The 19,946-nt window shown below is 37.8% G+C and overlaps 1 protein-coding gene and 1 long non-coding RNA gene across 6 annotated transcripts in view; one reads left to right on the plus strand and one right to left on the minus strand.

Annotated features, from left to right (window-relative positions):
* Nucleotides 1–19,946, minus strand: part of MACROH2A1 (macroH2A.1 histone) — a 43,921-nt gene that overhangs the window by 6,501 nt on the left and 17,474 nt on the right. For 2 of the 5 annotated variants that reach the window (XM_071759092.1, XM_071759096.1), the window contains exons 3-7: nucleotides 16,214–16,320; nucleotides 14,541–14,738; nucleotides 12,749–12,859; nucleotides 6,886–6,985; nucleotides 1,417–1,506 (exon numbers count right to left, since the gene is read on the minus strand). In XM_071759092.1, coding sequence (XP_071615193.1) covers nucleotides 1,417–1,506; nucleotides 6,886–6,985; nucleotides 12,749–12,859; nucleotides 14,541–14,738; nucleotides 16,214–16,320 — 606 coding nt within the window. Of the gene's footprint in view, nucleotides 1–1,416; nucleotides 1,507–5,334; nucleotides 5,426–6,885; nucleotides 6,986–12,748; nucleotides 12,860–14,540; nucleotides 14,739–16,213; nucleotides 16,321–19,946 lie in introns of all 5 variants that reach the window. The other 3 variants (XM_071759095.1, XM_071759093.1, XM_071759094.1) reach the window with 3 other exon arrangements.
* LOC139803184 (uncharacterized) lies at nucleotides 1,427–19,310 on the plus strand. Its single transcript, XR_011728928.1, has 4 exons — nucleotides 1,427–2,245; nucleotides 13,281–13,431; nucleotides 16,243–16,331; nucleotides 18,494–19,310. It is a non-coding gene; the product is annotated as an uncharacterized lncRNA (long non-coding RNA).

The raw sequence follows: 19,946 nt of genomic DNA on the forward strand, positions 1-19,946 counted from the left end.
TATTGCAGAAGTGCTTCTTGGAAGCACAATCATCACATATGGATACTATCCTATAGCTGCTGCAGGAAAGAGAAAAAAAGACTGTTCTGTGGCAGTCTGACAGTTTAGTTGGAAGAGTAACATTTGGAAGGACAATGGAAGCTCAAGCATTTATGTTCTCATGAGTTTGCAGTCTCACCATGTTGAAAAGCCTCAGTGTTAGAGAATGTTAATTTGTCATCATGTGCAACTTAAATTTTGGCAGATTCAAAATGCATCATAACTCCATGAAAAATCTATCAAAAGCACCTCATATATCTCCATTTGGATATGAAATGTGGATAACTTCATCCTGAAGGAATAAAATACTGTATTGATACTCATCACAAACTTTACTATTTCTGAGGGGGTGTTTTCTAGGGTATTCATTAATGAACTCATTAGGATTGTGTTGAGGACAACTGTTAATTACCAAAAGCAGTTGTCCCTTACCTCAAATGCAAATGCTCTGAAAGGGAAAGTTATATTTTTGTTGTAGAAACAGAGAACCATAGACACAATCTTTTCTCTCCAACTTGTAACCTATTTGGAAGCTCTTTGGTTTGGGATAATAAGGAATACTTATTATAGAAAAAAAAAAGAAAAAGTAATTGATCATACATGTTTTTGCAGAAGAATTCCAAGAAAAGCTGATTACAAATTTCAAAAAGCAAGGGAAAGCCCCAAAATATTAAGCCCCAAAAGTAAACAGCTGTAATTTTTCCCTGTCAGAGCTGAAGTCTTGTATCTCCCCTTCAGCTTTAGCTAGAATTCGTTTACAAAACTGCACAAACTGTATTTATTTTTATAGCATAAACACAGATGGCAGAATCAGCCTTCTATATGAACAACATATATCAGCAATTTCACAGATGGTGTAAAATTATATATCACCATGACCAAACCTTATTACTTATATAGTAGATTTTCCTTAGATATTGCAGAAATTTTGATAACCAGGCATCAAAAAGCCATAAGTTTTTATAGTGATGATTTTGGCACTGCTTAAACGAAGTACCCAAGCAGATGCTTAAATTTAAGCACATGCTTAAGTTCAGTGAAAGGCAGCGGCATTTCAGCAAAGCAGATGTTTAACAGAGTTTGGACTCCCCTGGTTTGAAAAATAAGCATCTCATTAATTGCTTTGCTGAACTGTGCCCTTACAATCAGCCTTCCCTGTGTGTGCACCTACCTGTGAACAGCCTGCTTTTAATTGCCATATTACGTCACTCCACCACCTCCCTGATGCTTTGGTCAAGGCTACTTCAGACGCAGTGTGTGTATTTTAACTTTGGAAAATACAAATTATTTTGTAACCCATAAAACCTTGCCTGCAGCCAGCAGGAACAGCCCCCACCCCCCAGGGGGTGTGCAGGTTTCCGAAGCGCAGAGCCTCACCTCCAGCTATGTCCAAGGGTCCGTTCTTTTTGCGAAGCTCAATGACAGCTTCCACAAACTCCTTGCCTCCTTTCTTTTCCAAAGTGCTTCCTGAACAGAGAATTGGTATTTTAATCCTCTGATCCCAGGTTTCCACAGCAGACAAAGTGAATCATCATTTGTTTGTTTGTTTGTTTTTACATCACTCTAAAGTTTTCTGCCCAAACGTTTTTATTTTTTGGGGGGGACTGCAAAGTAAGATCTAAACCTTTTGGGACTTCAGGGTTAGCTACTCATTAAAGAAGAACAACGACAACAGAAAGAAAAAAAACCAAAGAAAGACAACCCTAACAACCCAAAAACTTTGCATTGGCATCCCTGGCTAACATTCTCAGACTCTGATTTTAATGTCAAAACATCTGACATGACATCCCTACCTCCTTCCTTATCATGAGCACCTGTTAGTGTGAAATGTTCCAGAAGAATGTGCTAGTTCAAGAGTGGTTGAAGATTCATAATTCCTTCCCCTAAGATTCATATCCCCTCTTCTCTTACAAGTTCTTTTAAAGAGCCATTTGCCACAATAAGAATTTGAAACTCACCTGATCTTGGTCCCTGACCCCAACAGGTGGCACCAGGAATGAAACAGTCTCGTGAATGCAGCGGGCTGCTTTACTTGGTAACTGCCCAGCTTGTTGAGCCACCTTTAACCAAGAGGAAGAGCCTCAGAAATCAGGAGAATCTCTAAGGAACATATTCCTCCAATGAACTTCTCTAACTACAGCTAAGGAGCTGGACAAAGTCATTCTGGGAGGAGAAGAGCTGTGCAGTGTTTCAGGGTAACCAAAAGGTATGCTGTTTCCAAAGGCAGTCCATCACTAAATGGTTTAGATCTTATTTTGCAGCTCTAGTTTTAAATATTAATATTAAAAAAAGAAAACAAAAATAGCCCCAAAAAGCATTTTCCTAACTACATAAGCATCCCACAGAATTTTGCACAGTGCATATTAATTATAAAGGTCAATAAGTAAAAAGCAGTGATATCATACAGGCTCTGATTTGAGATATTACTTTGAAAACTGATTTCCAAAAATTCAGAACTATGATCTCTAAAGATGTAGGCATTCATTTGGTGAAGACCCTTACTTCCACTGATGAAGAAAGAAACCCCACATTTTCTGATGGAAGTGCACATACTGTATGCTCAAGGAAGCAGAGCCCCTCCTCCAAGATTCAGTTTATTAAATAGGGTGATAGCTCCAAAAACTAAGAGGGCTGCAAGATGCTTTTGTTTTGACACCACTGCTAAATTTCTTCTAAAATGCAGATGAAAAGTTGAAAACAATGCATTTATTTGTTCATTCAAATACTGTGACCCTGTCTATTTTGCTGTTGGCAGTTTATTGCTCTCAGGGTATAAAAGCTGAGGACAATGAGAAAAACTATGTCTTTTCTTTTGCTTTTTTCACAACCAATTCATAATGGGTGTTTATCAAAAGCTGCATTGCAAGGCCAGACTATGTAGGTCAATGTATAATTTGCTTTTTGTGCTCATTTAAGCTTTTTTTTTTTTTTTTTAATAATACTTTGGTCTAAGTTTATTCAGACAAACTCCTCACTAGGAATTTTCTGAAACTCAAATTTATCTATCCCCGTGTGACCAAGCGGGAGGCACCATCTTACAAATATCTTAGGAAAGACAGTAATGGCTTTATTTATAGCAGCAAAAGCATGCTAGGAAAGGAGAGCCACCCCAGAACTGAGGTGCCCTCGAAAGGCAGTGATATGCCAGAGGGCAGGACACACCATGGCCTTTGCTGACAGACAGGGCTGGCACCAGGGTCTTATAAAATCACCCCAAGAAAGGATGGGGAGGGAAGGAAACAAGTCTTCTGTTTCAGTTATATTCTTGTTGTATGTATTCCTGGATCATTCCTATTTATATTTGTCTATATTCCAGTTATGTTCCCCCTGAGTCCAATCTCAGATCAGTCCTAAAACCCATGACATTCATAATCCTTATTTTCTCTTGTTTCAAGGGGAAACATAATTAAGCCTTGTGCAGAACCTAGGAACAGAAAAGATCTATTAAGAAGGTCATTTCTTTGTCATTGCAAAGCTGTTGTACATTTAATGGAGTTTAGCCTAGTTTGGTTTAATTCAATCCAGAAGGATCAGCTTTTTCCCTTCTACTGGGAATTAATTTATAATTAAAAGCAATGAACAACCCTGTCAGTTTATTTCACTGAGCTCAACTCTTGCAGATCTGTTAGAAAGAAGAACAAAAGTCTGATTTGGTATGAATCAGTGAGGTTTTCTGCATTTACTCCTTAATTATATTCTTTTTCTGATTAATAGTGAGGATTTACATTGAAATTGTACTACAGAACTGTTGTAAATTAGCTTAATCTAGGAAAGGACATATTGTATTTAACCATTTTCCCCTACACTAGGAAGTTTCTTGATGGAAGTCTTGCTTCACAGCTTCAAGGTTAGTAGTGTTTTTGCTCACAGGCATAAATATGTGTCACTCCCATGAGAATAAGGTCATTATCTCATGCTTTCCAAGCAGGCATTGGTATCAGTGTTGAAAACAGCGTTAGCAGAAATTTAGGCTGTATAATTCTCAGGATAAGCCCCCAGTACATTTAAATTGTTAGGGAAAAAAACCAACAACAACAAAAAAAAATTTAGATGGGTAAAAGTTAATCATTGGAAGCTAAGCATTTGTGCACTTCTATTCTTTCTTACAGCAGTCAGATGCAACAGGAACCTAAACTAAGGAATGAGCAGTGGAAATTTGAGAGACGATTTTCTTTCTAGAGTAGCAAAGCATTTCTTTGTCAAAGGGGAGGAAACAAGCACATCAGCTACACGAGTCTGACAGACTTTAGAAGCAGATACAGGGTATTTATGATACTTCTAATGTCTCTGCATTATGTTTAGCCAGCCAAGTCACAGCTCTTCCTTCTCCAACTGTCTATACAGAGCTACATCCACCTGCACGTGAGCCAAAGCAGCCCCTTCAGAAAAGCAGGTGTAGGACACGCCAGCTCTGCAGCAGGACACTGACACCTCTGAGCCAGTACTGAGCCATGGCCTTGGGCATGGAGGGAGGCAGTTTGCTCAGCAACCATGTGGTTAAGGCCAGAGGCTGGAATTGGGCATGTTTTTTTACTTTTTAAATGGGGTGTGTCATCACCCTTACCAGCAACTGCTGTATTCAGCCCAAATTCTGATTTGTCTTCTCAAATTACCAAAGCAGCTCAGTTAAAGTGCTGCTGTTCTTGCTCTTTTACAAAATCCTTGAAGTACTGTAGGCAGAAAGGGTGTTACCAAGGCAAGAGTTACTCAGGGGACACTCAAGATGCTGAATTAAGATATCTGTCATGTTTGCTCTCATACGTGTAGCTTAGATGACCTAAAACATCTATGTAGCACCACGAGCTGTGTGCTTGAGGGCATGAGGACCACTGAGCAGGGCCAGAAAGGTCATTGGTCCATGCAGTAAAATATCAAAATATGAACCAAAGTGAAGAGTTGGGGCTAGATCCAGCATGTCAGATGTGAACATCTGAAACTTGGCCTGGAGAGGGTACACTGGAACTGGTTAGAAATCTAAAGGTTCAGGTCTCAAACTGTACTCAGAACAGGTGTTTGGGCTGTCAAACAAACCATGTGGGAACTGATCACATGCCTGCACTGAACCCCTGCACTTCAAATTTGGGCGGTGCGTTCCATTGTTACTTCCAAAAATCTGATTTGGTGCTAAAAATCAAAAAGGCCTCCTGAGTGGGCACATATTCCTTTCTTTTCATTATCAGTCAGGACTGCTGGAAGTGAGAAATGAATGCAGATCTGCATAGCTACAACAAGCTTGTGGCTGCTGATTGACCATGCACACACATACAAACTCGGCAGCACTGAACTTGCCATTACCTACTTCACCACCGGTGTAGAAGTCAGAGTTTGTCGGGTGAACGACAGCATCACTGTCGATCGTGGCAATGTCAGCCTGTACAACTTGCAACTACAACAGGTAAACAGATGTATATCAACCACGTTGGACAGAGACCCAGCACAGGCTCTACATTTACACATGTACCAACGTCCATAGTTTTCCTACCTTTACATCTCCAAACCTTGCGCCAAAGGAGTATGCTGAGTGGTGTGTGCAGGTGTGTGTAGAGAAAGGGGTGTAGGGAACAGGAGGAGGATCTTGAGTATGACATGATCAAATAAATGTTAAAATGACAAGTCAGAGCAATCACACGAGAACTTCCAAAGTTTTAAAATCAGCTAATACCCCATTGCACTTTGCAGAAACCTAGAACAACCAGTTCCCCACAGAGCATGACACTAAAATACGGAATCTGTTTAAAAAAAAGAAATTCAGGATCATCAAGCCAAACAAAATAACTAGTTTCTCCATGTTGTCAGCATTAATAAGCTGACAGGCACTAACAGTTATTTGTAGAGCAATTCATCACTTTATTTCTAAAGATTACAGTCTCCTTCATATGGAGGAAACCATATATTTGCACGCAGGGCTGTAAAGAATTTGTCTAAACAAATGTAAATGATTGATTTTATATTTTTAAAGACATATTTGCTGATTATGGGTTGGGATGGCTGAGACACATTTCTGAAAAGGCTGATTTAAAAATTAGTCTTCTTAAATATTTTTCTTGTTAAATTATACGTGTACATTCCCAAAAGAAATGCAGTGGCAGAATTACGGGTTGCATTCCATTGAGGAAGCTTTTAAAAAAGACAGCAGCAGGTATAATCAAATAAGAAGGGAATACAGTACATAATTAATAAAAGTTATATTTTCTATTACTTTTGTTGAAGAAGGATTATTCCATCTTATTTTTTTTTCAATCTGAAAGAAGAGAGAAGCTTTAAAAGTGATACACCACCTGTGGTAGTAGGTACAAGTTCAGTGTTGGTGTAATGTCAGTATTTGTTTTCACATGAACATGAAAGTGACAAGGAGTAATTGAAGCATAATGGAAACAGATGATTTGATTGAATTAAACATAAAATCAAGGTAAGAAAGATTTGGGGATGGTTAATTTTTTCATCACTCCTCTTTCAAAGACTGGTGCCTGAGTTTCAGAAAAATCTCTTGAGACTGTAGTTAGAATGGAGAAACTGCTTATTTTGAAAACAACCTGACAAAAAAGTATTTTAGTCCTCAAAGTATCCAAGTAAGAAACCCCCCAAAGTAGCTAACAGTCACATATGATCATTATGGAAAAGAATTTAAATAATTTGATTTAACTGAAATCAACTTGAAGACTAGCGAATAGCCGCAAGTATTCAGATTTGGTGAAAAAAGCTTTTTGAATATAGTTCTCCAACAAAACAGATCCTGCAAGATTTGAATTTCTGCTCTTATTAAAATGTATGAAGCCCTAGAGAGTAAATTCTGGGTTCCATAATCTCCATGTGACCGTTAGTTGTGTCAACCCATGCCCCATTTACCTAGGTCATCTTTAAGGTCAATGTCAGCATTGGTAGGATTGATAATGGCCTCCACCTCGAAGCCGGCTAAATTACTGATTTCACTGTGAATAAGGTTCAGCTGAAAAGAAAAGCATGAGGTGGGAAATAACAGGACAGCTGGGAAATCACAGAGAAGCTGCAGAAAAGTGAGCTTTGCAACACAGATGGAGATAGCATCACTGCAAACAAATATGCAAAATAAAAAGCAGATCATAAAAGAGGGTCATTATTCAACAAAAAAAAACAAAACAAAAAACCAACCAAAATTCAAACACAAGACTCAAACACTGTTCACACTGGGAGGACATGAATCTACCTGCAAATGAGCTCTGTTTTGGCTTTATGCTGACCACTATTTAGAATTCTTACTTTGGCATTATAGGATGGTCTTTATTTCTCCTCCAACTATAGATGAGGGAGACCTCAATAATTTAAGTATCAACTTCCTTTTGTCATTTATGAAAATAGGGATTTTAACCTCACCCAGTCATGCCTAGTAACTCCTCTAATATAAATACTATTTATTAGGAGTTAAATACTCCAGATATTTAAAGCTTCTTCTCAATTGCAGTCTGAATCACGATAAAATTATTTCCCACAGGAATAACAATAAGGTGAGGAAGTTAGCACAGGTATCAAGAGGTTAATCTCAGATCTGTGCTCTTAAAAAAGAAAAAAAAAATTAATTAAATATGAGGAAGTGCAGATTTCAACTTCTAACACATTTTGAGCAAGGCTTACATACTAGTATATAAAATAAGAAGTCTGATAAAACCAGACCTGCAATGAGAATGATCCTGCCATGCCATACTAGTGAGGCTGTTTTTTTGGAACTGCTCAGAGGTGTAAAGTGATAGCTGAGTTTGCTTTCTCCTGGCAGTTAAGGTGTCTCATCACAGCATGTGACCCACAGCACAGAAACAACTCCTTCATTTGAGATTTGATGCAAATGCCAAACTTGGCAGAAGTCAAAACTGCAGCACACTGACAGGTGGTTGAAGAAGCTGATCCCCAGGGCCTTGTAACATGGCTCTGGAACCTGGGTTAGGAAGTTTGATTTCACCAAGTTTACTACCACCAAAATTTGAAACACTATAAAGCACAAAAAAACCTCCAGACTCTTCCATATGGGGAAATACATTGTCTACATCACAAACTTTACATCATAAATACATTGTCTACATCATCAATTTTTTTAGTAGCTTATCAGGCAACATGGAAAGGAACTATGGACTGAGGAACTTGTCATTCATTATTCCAGTCCTGAAGCCAGCTGCAGTTAAGCCAGGCTTTCCTTCTAATCAAGAGCCTGCTGGGTTCAACCTATGAAGCATAACAGAACCTGCAGGCACAGCAACTTCTCTCATCATCACTAAATTTTGTCTTAGTGTTTAATCCACATCTTGTAAACTTAACTCTTCACATCTTTCCCATGTGTATTTGAGTTTATTAATAGGGAATATGAGCCAATTCATGTAACCAATACAAGTGAGTGGGTCATTTAAGGAGGCTGATATCCATATATTTAAGTTTTATGAAAATAATATTTCCATTCCATTCATGGGATTATATGAATTGACTTTCTCTGTTTTTAAAAGCCTGCACTTTCATCCAATTTGCATATGTTGCTTGGGTAAACTATGTTCCCTCTAAATAGGGAGATTTTTACTAAAAATGTGTGTAACTCAGCCCTGTTTTAAGGAGGGGACTGTTCAGGAATTTGTAATAAAATCTAAGGAAGCTTGCTTTCCAAACAGCTTAGAGTTCTTTGATACTTCACATGTGGCAAGTTATTCATACTTGAGTTTGAGTCTTGAGTTTGACTACAAGCAACTGCTGTTTCAAATAAAAAGTCAAATCAAATCAAACCAAAATGTTAAAGAAACTTCATGAATTTTGAAGTAAATAAATAAATACTTAAAAAACCAAACAACAAAACATGCACACACCAGGACTGTTTTGTGGAGATTTTAGTATGTTCCTAAGCGTATTTTGTTCATTTTATAGTTGAGTCTTTGTTCCCTAAGTCTGTGTTCTACACATTTTTGCCCCTGATCTACTGCCTGCAGACCATTTTGGTTTCAGACCTTTAGTATCTCTCTGTTCCTTCTCATACATGGGATTTACACAGCAACCAGCTGGTTATTAAAGTTTTAATTTAACAGCAACAACAAAATGCTTCAAAAGGTGATAGCTAATTGCCAAAAACTATTTTAAAGAAACCAGAAGTTTTCCCACAGAAACAAACCCTCCAATGACTAATTGCTCAATTTTACTGCCCAGCAGTATGCAGCATGTATTAGACAGAAGTGATCCCCTAAAAGGCTGCTTTATAAAAAAAATAGGCACAACTTGCATGTAGGTGTGCAGCAAAGAATGGACACAACTTCAGGTAACATTTAAACTAAATATTAATTAGACAAAATGCAGGTGGCACTTAGCACATCCATGAGTCTGCTCTGAGCCAAGCCTTGCATTTCTTAGTTCAGACAAAATTACCTTTAAAGTCTTGAACATTTTTCTGGTAAGAGTTTCATACAGAAAACTGAAGATGCCTCTTGCAAACAACAAGCTGAGGTCTCTGCAAGCCTCTACTCTGTAATTGCCTCAGGAAAACCAAGCTAGCTGCTGTGCAGGATACCACATGTCCCCTGGGATGACACTTGTAGGATGTGCAATCATTTATGTATTTACTAGATTTTAATACTTAATTAGTGTAACTCTAACACAGTTCTACAAGTATAAGTGAAAGGTTCTTTGCTAGGTCCTGACCTCTAAGAATTTCTAGCTGGAAGTTAGCAGATACCTAAAGATTTATTGCAGTCTCAGTACTTCTACAAAGTTAGGTTTGTAACATTGTCATTTGTGTTTTCAGTCATCAACCCCATGATTTTAGGAGGATGAAGAGCCATTCTTGCAAAGAAAACCCTTCTCTATCCGTTCTGCAAACATGGAGCCAAGAAAAAGATTTTTCCCATTAAGCAATTATGACTGATGTAATACTCAGAAAAGGGTTATTTTCTTCCTTTTCTGCTCCTAGTAAATTATTTCCTGATCTAGCAGACAGTAGTTTTCCAGGCCAAAGAGACATTCTCTAAAGGTGTTCCAGGGTGTTTGAGAGATACCTATTATTTGCTTAGGTTTTTCAGTTTTGTGTGTCTGTGTTTGCACTGTAGGTTATTAAGAACACACAGAGCACAAAAGTACTCAGAAAATCTGTATGTACAAATTCAAGAAAAATAACTAATGAATACAAATATTTTTGGCTTTTTGAATGGAAATGTTCAAAATGCTTTAACATATTAAGCTTTCCTACCATACACGTGAAGGGTGTAACTATGTCTCTTGGATCAGTCCTCACTTCCAGGCCTCCAGCTGAACCACCTCCTCCCTGCCCAAGAGACTAGCAGACTTTTTTTTTCCTTCCCTCAAAAAGCTGCTTAAGGAGAGCAAGGCTATGCTGAGGAGAAGATACTTCTCCAAGCAAACACCTTCTGCCCTCACACTCAAGAAAAAAAGCAACATGCACAAGTCCAAGGGATCAAACTGCAACACTACTCTCTAGAATTGCTATTGAAGAAAATTCTTTGTTCATTATTTTTATGAGTACCACGTGGCACTAATTTAAGACAGCTGTAACAAAACCTTTCTCTTCAGAATTGGATATAAATATTTTCAAAAACAGTAACATCTTTTTAAACAGCAATTGCATGTAGAAATGGCAAGGAATCATTTAACTGATTTGAAAGCACTGGAGTTTTCATAGATGATTGTTACACTTGTAAATTTAAAAAAAAAAAAGCAATTATTTGAGACCTCCATGTGCCACTTAAATAATTAACAACCACCATCAGTACCAGCACAGTCTGCTAAGCCTGCAGGCAGCTGCAGCCATCCTGTCCCACCCAGGAACCTCCTGGCCCACACAAAACACACCTCATGTTTAGGAGAGAGGATGCATTCAACTCCCCTCAGTCCCATGATTGGAAGTTTTATCTTTTTTATCACTAGTAAATCAAAATTATTTTCACAATTTTGAAAACAATTTCGGGGAAATTTTCTGAAAATATTTCTAGTAGCTTTTGTTGGTTCTATGCTAAGTAAAATCTCTTTGATCAATGCAGTACAAAGAAAGGTTTTTTGCATTTTATGCTTTCCACATTTTCAGTCTTAACGTGCATGCTTAAAAGAACTTAGGTTGGTGCTTAAAAGAACTTAGGTTGGTCTAAATGTGCTCTTTTGAGGGTAAATCAGAATAAATGATTTACTGCCTCTAAAGACAGTTTCTCACAGGGAAATAAAAGCAATATATAATCTGTGCTAGGCAAACCTCAACAGAACCTATGGACTCTCTACCCCTCTGAAAAGAATCTAGTTCATTTGGAGTCTTCCCTCATAAGGGACAAGCAGGTTTTTCATTTTTCTGTTAATTTTCCTTTTGATTATATGTACTGTTATAAATAAAGACTAAGACCTGGCCCCTCTCATGTGCAGGGCTAACTAATAATGAACCAGTATGGGGATGAGCAAGTCATATCTGTAATTTTTTCACCCCAAGTGAATGAGAAAGCTGGAAATAGCATTTCCCAGTACAAGCAACTCACTGGAAAGCTCTACAACAGGCACTAGCTTTGCTCACCACAGCTTAAAGCAATCCTGGAGCTCATGATTCTCTTCCCCTGAGCCTGACAGCAAAGCCCCATTGATTTGCTGTGTCAGTCTTGCTGGAACAAAATACTAGGTCTTACTGCAGGTTTCCTATGGTAACTAAAAGGAGATCAAAATCGGGTCCAAAAGTCTGACGTTACTTATTTTCTTGAAAGAGTAATGTATTTTATGAATTTTGGGTTCTAATTTAGTCAAAATGTTTTTAAAAATATGTTCAAAACAACCTCCCTAGTAGCAGTCAAATAACTGAAAAACCTGCCAAAGCAGCAGTCAAGCCCTAGCTGTAAAATTAAATGTGGAAAATCAGAAGTCTTGCAAAAAAGTCAACATTACTCTCATGCATGTTAAACTCAGCAAACAAACTGTGGAGGGATAAATGGAGAACAACCTCAGTATGAAATAAAGATGAGTCAGAAGAGACACATTCCACAATGGACAATGGCTCATCTTTTATGACACAACACAATGGCCTGATTACTGAATGATAGAAGAAAGATGCAGCTTTACTTAACAAAATTTTCTATCATGAACTAAAGGCAGGTTTCAAGATAAAAGCCCAAACTATTTTAATGAATTGTCTCTTTAAATGGATCCTCTCCTCAAGCAGATATGTATTTGTATTAAACCACCCCAAGCATATTCACAGGGAAAAAAGGATCTTTGACTTCTAGGTTTCCATAAAAGCATCATTCATTATTGCACAGCATTAACTTTTGTAAATAACAAAGCAGAACAAAACACAAAATCACTATTATGAACAAATACCTAAAATAGGTTTTGATAAAAAAAACTGTAAATCATTTACATCAGCAGAGAAGTGAGCTGCTAAAAAAGACATTTTATTCTTAGCAGCATCTCATCTTTGGCAGAAGTTTAGCTGCAACAATTATGCTGTTTACAAATAAAGTGAGACAGATTACAAAGCACACAGGCTTTCCTTCCATTTAATTGTGCAGCCACATGAAAACTCATTATATGTATTTTTAAAATGTTCTCAATGTAATTTTGGAGAATTTCTATGTTCAGAAATTAATATAAGACACCTCCTCATGTGCTCAGTGGGGAAGCGTCCATCAAACCTTGATGTTTTTGGGGGAAAAGGGATGGTGGGAAGGGGTATTCCCTAAGCAGCACTGAAAAATAGGTATTAATTTATAACAATGCAGGAGCATACCTTCTGGCCAAGAAACAGGCTTTTGGTGGACAGGACTGTGAAACCATCTGCAGGAGTTCCCTCTGTTGTACTGTCAGCACTGGCCGATTTGCTCACTTCTCCCTGCTTCTTCTTCCAAAAATCCAGTTAATTAGTTAAATCAAGGCTGAGAGAAAAACACCTCTTAATAACACTAAGATCTATGTCATGCCAGAAATGCTTAGCAGGCAATAAAACCCCAGTACACACACTGGAATCTTCTTTAGTCTCTAACTGAAGTGACAGATTACATCTGAAGGAATCAATAGGAAAAAATGACCTCAGTGTCTGTGTATCTACATCAGCCTCTTCTTGCTCAGGGTGGGACAGATGTCATAAATGTTGTTGCCTCAACTTTTAACCACTTACTAATAGCTTGTGTGGAAAAAGACAATGTATTTATAGATGCATATAAAAAAACCATTTATAGATACAACCTGTCTAGTTACATGTATGGACAGACTCAAAGTAAAAACAGAGTTGTCAAGAGCATCATTTTTTTCTCTCTGCAGAGGGAGGTGCTCCCCGAGTTCACAAACTGCTTTGAAATCTGGCCATCCTCTGGGACAGCATCAGAAGAATTCCTCTACTTTTTATCTCCCCAGTTGAAGAAAATGGGCTAAAAATTTCTCCTGTCTTCTTTGACAGGATCACCTTCATCTCCAGTAAGTTGCAAGGGGAGAGTTCCCTCCCACTACCATTTTTTCTCAGCTGTATTACTGAAAAAAAAATTATAGGTTTCAGGAATTAATTGATTTACTGAATAGAAATGAGAACTAGGAACATTTTGAAAGTGATGCTTCATGCAGATAGTGATTTGACTGTTGTGGTTATAAACTCAGTTGCTGCTAAAAAGTCTTCTCAATTTTTCAAGAAAATTACTACTTATAATTTAATATAAATATTTGGTGCCTCAGCAATGCCTCTGCTGAGCTACCTAATGTCCCTTTCCAAAATACAGAAGTGAAATCTGTGGCTGAGCAACCAAAATGACTTAGATGCAAGCTTCTAAAAGCTGTATCCATGCTTTACTTTACACAAATGTTCTGAAAATTAGATTTTCATGGCTCCTACTTCAGTTCCCCTGAAGTTTGCTGTTAGCCAAAGACCAATGTAGTAAGCAGACAATACAGTTTATTGTGTGGAAGAAAAACAGAACCCCACAACAGACTTCCTGCCTTTGTAAGTAGTAGGGAAAAAAAAACTCCAGATTTAGGGAAAATTATTAGTGCATGGTTATTAGAAGCACTGTTCTTGAAATGCCAGCTAATAAGTATTCTAAAAGACAAAACTAAACAGTTTAGAAACCAAAAAAGTGAAACAATCAGAAGAGTAACAAGAAAAAAACACAAACAAAAACATACAGGATGAATACAGATGCTTTGTTTGACCTGGAAGGCAACTTTTCACATGCATTGCCCATTTCCTGTGAAATTTGTGTGCTTTTCTTCCTACTTTCATAATCGACTGCTAGACAGTAGGGGTTTTTTGCAAAAAATAATAATAATAATGGGCCTTGGTTACACATGCACATGTAAGAAAGATTCCCTCCTCTTACAAACTGAAACTCAAAAAAGGAATGAAGGAATGTTCTCCTTAGCTTAAAAAAAAAAATAAAAAATTATTTCTTAGTTTCCTACTGTATGAAAAAAATTACATTTTGGTCCTTTTGTTCCCCTCACCTCCATACTTCACTTTGATTAGGTTTAATTACTAGGAATTTTTTAAAAAGCCCTGATCTTTCTTTGGTTTACAAATGAGCAGATGACTCTACCTTGGATTTCCTTGCCCCTTTCTTGCCTCCTGTTTTCTTTGACACAGTTTTTTTCTGTGATGGAGACTTCGCCTTCTTTGCTGGAGGTGGGGTGATGATGGCTTCCAGTTTTCCTTTTGATCCTCTCTTCTTTGCCAGCAGCTCTGGGTGAATATTGGGTAACACTCCACCACTGGCTATGGTGACCCCTTTCAATAGCTAAGAAAGAGAAAGAAAAGTTGCAGATAACAAATTTCAGCATTTAAGAAAACAGCATGTACTGCAAGCTTTGCACATTGCCCCAAGTTTTAGCTGATGCTTTTATGTTTCTCAACAAATATCCTCCATTTATCCATAAAATGGATAAAATTGAGTGGATCATACAGTAAATTTTTAATGTAACAGGAATATGTCTTCTTGCAGGTATGCATGGTACTGTCAATATCTCTTGGGCTCACAGCAGCTCTGATTCTGTGAAGTCATGCAGTGTGTTACCCAGCAACTAAAAACCAGGACAGCCCTGGCCATAGATATGAGGGCTTTGCCTGCATGAGGGCTGGGACCCCAAGTCCACAGTACAGGAGTGCAATGGGTACCACACTGTGGAGAACTCATTGTATGCCCCAAATACTGATTTTTTTTGAAAGGGCTTTTTTTAAAAACAGTGCTATTTTTTTCTTAGAAAAAAGAAGCTTCAAATGGAGGGTAACATTTATACAAATCTCTATACCTGGAAGTTTTTCTTCAAAAAAATCTTTATGTAGTTGAAGAAAAGCAGATCAATATTCAAAAGTGTGCAGTTCATTCAAGCCTTTAAAAGCAGAGGTGAAAAAGATCACGTTCTGTATTTAAAACCACAGTAACCCAGTTTTTATACATCTAACTGGGACTCTTTATTTGAGAGGATAAAGAAGGTGATATCAAAGTCCCACCTTCCTGTTCATGTTTACTGCTCCCCAACCCACAACTCAGTGAAGGTCCAAACTTACACAGGGATGAAGAATAGAAAGTAGTACCAAATTTCAGACAAAGCCAGAAGGGGGTTGGTTTGGAGATTTTTTTTTTTTTAATCCCTGCTCCATCATCATGCACAGGTTTGGAAAAAGTATATTTTCAGACATGTTGTTACAGCACCTCACATCAAGGGACATTAATCCCAGCCAGTGCCCATGGCTGACACCACAACACTAATAATAATGTATTTGGGGTTTTTTTTTTGTTGGTTTTTTTTTCCCTTTAACTTAGCAAAAAAAATCTTGAAATCTGCAAAGGACACAGATTTGCAAGAGTTCCAGACCTGTGGTGGCCATTACAGACTTCAATAGGATGTGGACAGATTCCACTGAGTCCTAAGCTATTTCAAGGTAAAACCAAAAACAAACAAACAAACAAAAAGCATCTGTAAGATTTTCTCCATGTTTCTGTAGAGTTTATGATGATATCTCAGTCTTACAGAAGTCACTGTGAGCAAATGTCATATTACACCTCCACAGCATTTTTATACATTTTTACATTTTAAGAGTCCTGGAATATAAAATTAAGCTGAGTGCTGCCATTAGTTACACAGGCAGTGTGCTTGTGAGTGAAGGAGCTGTTTCCTGGTGGGCTACTCAATAAGCAGAGATCTTGAGCTACAGTTCAACTATATGGAAAGACAATTTTAAAAGTCCTCACACAGAGGAGTTTTTTCTTACCTGATTTAATTCTTCATCATTTGCTACAGCCAAGAGGATGTGTCTAGGAGTGACTCGACCCTTCTTGTTGTCCCTTGCTGCATTTCCAGCCAATTCAAGAATTTCCGCTGGGGAAAAAGTAAACCACCTTTTAATTACATTGTGATCATGAAGAAAAATCAATGTGTTATTTACTATCCATGCAAAAAGGTATCTGAATTACATAATGCTATTGCTAACTCGTGTAGAATAACCTCATCAATAGCTCATCGGATATCTAACCCTAAAATTATCATTTTCTTTTTTATATTTCTAATCACAGAAGGGCAAAGGTACACTTCAAGTCCTGTAGTCTAAACATTTGTTTTTTTGTCCTTTTAAAGCAGTTCCCCATGACTCTTGGCTTTTCAGTCTTCTCAATGCTACCATGTGTTCATCTTTCCAGTTCCCTCTTCATCAGGTGATGAAGTACTAGATATAAAATTGATATTTTTCTTTTCCTCAAACCTGTCAGAAATGTGCGTTCTGGCCTGCATTGCTTATACTTTTTTTACAACTGGAAAAAGGGATGTTTCTCAGTTTCTCATTGTTAACATTAGGGAAGCATGGAAGCACATATCCAGGTTAGGACATTGAATATACAAATTCTGCTGCTAAACTGACTTAATGATTTACATTTTTTTTTTCCTCTTTGAAAAGAAGTTTCTGACTAGGAAAAGTAATGATAAATCATGTTTGTTTGCTCATAGTAAATTATCTCCTTAGAAGAAATTTCCAGTCCTGACAAAATACATTTAACAGCTGTGCATATGATGACTTGTATTGAAATTAAGAAAGATTAATTTGCTCCCTTGAAAGGATCTATGAAGAGAGCATTACCTGCTAACTTATCTGTCTTCAACTCAACAATCCCTAGGCAAAGGATGAAATTAATTACAAGAAACTCTGGGGAACAATTAAAAAAATGACATAACATGTTTATCTGACTTTGCAATTCTGTGCTATTGCTGTCTCCATTACACATAACCTTTCATCTCCCCCTGTACACTGTGTTTTACTGTTGCTTTTGGCATAGCTCCTTTTGCAAACCTGGTAATGTTTGGAGAAAAAAAAAAGGAAAATAAAAATGCCTTTTTTACATCCATTACACACTAGCATATTAAAATTTAACATCAGAATATGGCATGAGATTGATATCACGTTTAACAACTGAATACACTGTGAAAGCTCTCCCAGCAGCTTCATTCAGAGGCAAAGAGAACTGAGACATTAATCTGGAAATGAAAAAGAGTAAAATCAAAGTTCACATGAACCACATGCCTTTACCATAACACACAGTAAATCTTAAGTAGTACTGTGTAGCACAGACTGTGGCTTTTCATTAGGCTGAATTTAACATGATTCTACCACTATTTTTCATTCTAAGTCCCATACTAAGCTAGTTACGACACTGACTGAAGAACTTAAGAGCTGCTTCTGGATGTTCTACAGTTAAGCTTCAGCAAGGATTTTGGAAGGCTTTTGCTATTTTTGTGTTCTTCAAAGCTCACAATTAACTTTACAGTAGGGTGAGGTAGAATATTAAGTCTAAGCCCCCAAAAGTAACTCAGCATATCACGCTGACAACAATTGCTCTAATTTATTTTTAAAGAAGGATTAGCAGGGTAAGGTCAACCTGACTGTGCTTTCCACACCCCTAAAGAACTTAATTAAGCTGGCATAATCCTTTCACATACTTCTCAAAAGCCACAGTTCAGGCATCAGAGGTTTAGCTCTCACTCAGCACTGCACAGAGCTGCCTGTTGTGACAGGAGACCTGCATCACCTTCCAAAGGAGGAGCTGTGCTCTGGGTCACACCCCGTGCATCCCACTGACCTCAGCAAGATTTTCAGGCACTGCAGGAAGGTCAAAATCTCTCCCTCCCTAGCCTAGGAGTGGCTTTGTTTGTATCTCAGACTTTACTATGAAGCATGGGAAGGGTTGCAAACAGCAAACTACTTTTTGGGTTGTCTCTGCTTCCCCCACCTCTGCTGAACAGTCAGGCCGTGTTCCTCTCTGCAGCTGATCAGCCTCACTGTGCAGACACCCATTTTGTGACTAAAGACTCTCAGAAAGTGTTACGCCTGTAAAGCACAGAGGAATGTTTTATTTGTTCCTCATAAAACTGAAATGTCTGCCTCGTACAGTGGAGAACTGTTCTTGTAAGTGCTAAGCCCTCTTCCTTGGACAGGAAACTCATTTTGAAATTACAGTTTTCTAATGGTCCTTTAGGGAAGCTGAGGTACCCCTTTCCTTTGCAGGAACAGAACGCTTTGCACTGGCGCTGAGGACCACAAAAGAGGAGCCTGGGGAGGGGGAGAGGAGGAGGGCACAGAGGGTGGAATTTTTCTTCTGGCCTTCTCAGCCCTCCAATAATAATCAAGTATTGCTTGTGGACACAGAGACCAACAGCACAGAGAAAAGCAGAACTCAGCTCTGCACACAAGTCTGGTCAAAGGAGGACTCTCCCCTGTGATGAGGATGAGGAGGGATTTGAGCTGAAGCCAATATAGGGAACAACTTTTTGATTTAGCACTGACAGACAAGCCTAATCCAAACCCAAAAGATCAGAAAACTTACAAATGCTAGAAATTAAGACTTTCTGGATCCGGATGGGATCCAGACTACTTGACTGGATTTTACTTGCAGACAGCTTAACTTTCACATCTGTTTTATTCTACTTTAAAGATTTAAATGGTGTTTCATCCAGGTTTTAAACCAATTTTAGCTTAGATTAAAATCTATCTTTCTCTGTAAGGGAGCCAACTCCAACTTCTAGAATAATCACTCTGGATTTAGGTGTGGAGCTGGAAAGAGTAGTAGGTGGGAAAAGGTATTTAAAATTGAGAATGGGTCTGGATTCTTAGATCAGAGCCACCTTTGGAAGTGCCACTCTACCAGGTTCAAAGGTTTGAGTCACCAAAGAGCTCTGTTTTCATGAAAGGTAATCTTCCATGAACAGTGAAAATAAAAAAGGGGGCATTCAAAAATCAGCTCCTGCAACTAAGCAGAGTCAAGAGAGATAGCTTTGCTTGTTAAGTGTTGAGGCAAAATAAAGTGTTAAGAGCTTCCATGAGATCAGGATTTACTCAGCTTGTATTTATCCAGCCAGAAGACTAAAAGTAGAACATTTTATAAAACTGAGGCCTCACAAAACTGATCCAAGTTGCATAATGTCTATTCCATGCCTTTCATACATTTACTCAAAGCATTTCCCCCCTAGAGAATAATTACACCACCACCACTCAGGCAAAAGGCAACAAGACGAACTTTATGGAACTACTGAACACCACAATCTCTGTTTTCTTTAAATGAGGAAAATACACAAGTTATTCAATATTATAAGCTTTTGAAGGTGTAATTCTTCAGTTGTTACTTAGTGAAATCTTAGGTTAATATGAATACTCTTTAATGATAATTAATATTTGGACAACTGACGTTTTCTGTGGTTTTGAACAATTTGAAACAAAAAAAGCAAAGCAACAGGTATTGCTTTAAATGCAGATATAAAACAACCCAGTGAAACAGCTGTGAGAAGAAGCAGGAAAGAAAAAAATTAAGTAGGAACACCATGTCAGCAAGTAATATATTCAAGAATATACAAGAAAAGGGATAGAGGCCTTAAAAATCCAACTACAACACAAACACATCAATTTGATTTACAAGACATCGTTACGATTCATATTTTTCTTCTTTTCAGTCATCATTAAAGAG

The sequence above is a fragment of the Heliangelus exortis genome, chromosome 15 (assembly GCF_036169615.1).
Source record: "Heliangelus exortis chromosome 15, bHelExo1.hap1, whole genome shotgun sequence".
Taxonomy (NCBI): Eukaryota; Metazoa; Chordata; class Aves; order Apodiformes; family Trochilidae; genus Heliangelus; species Heliangelus exortis.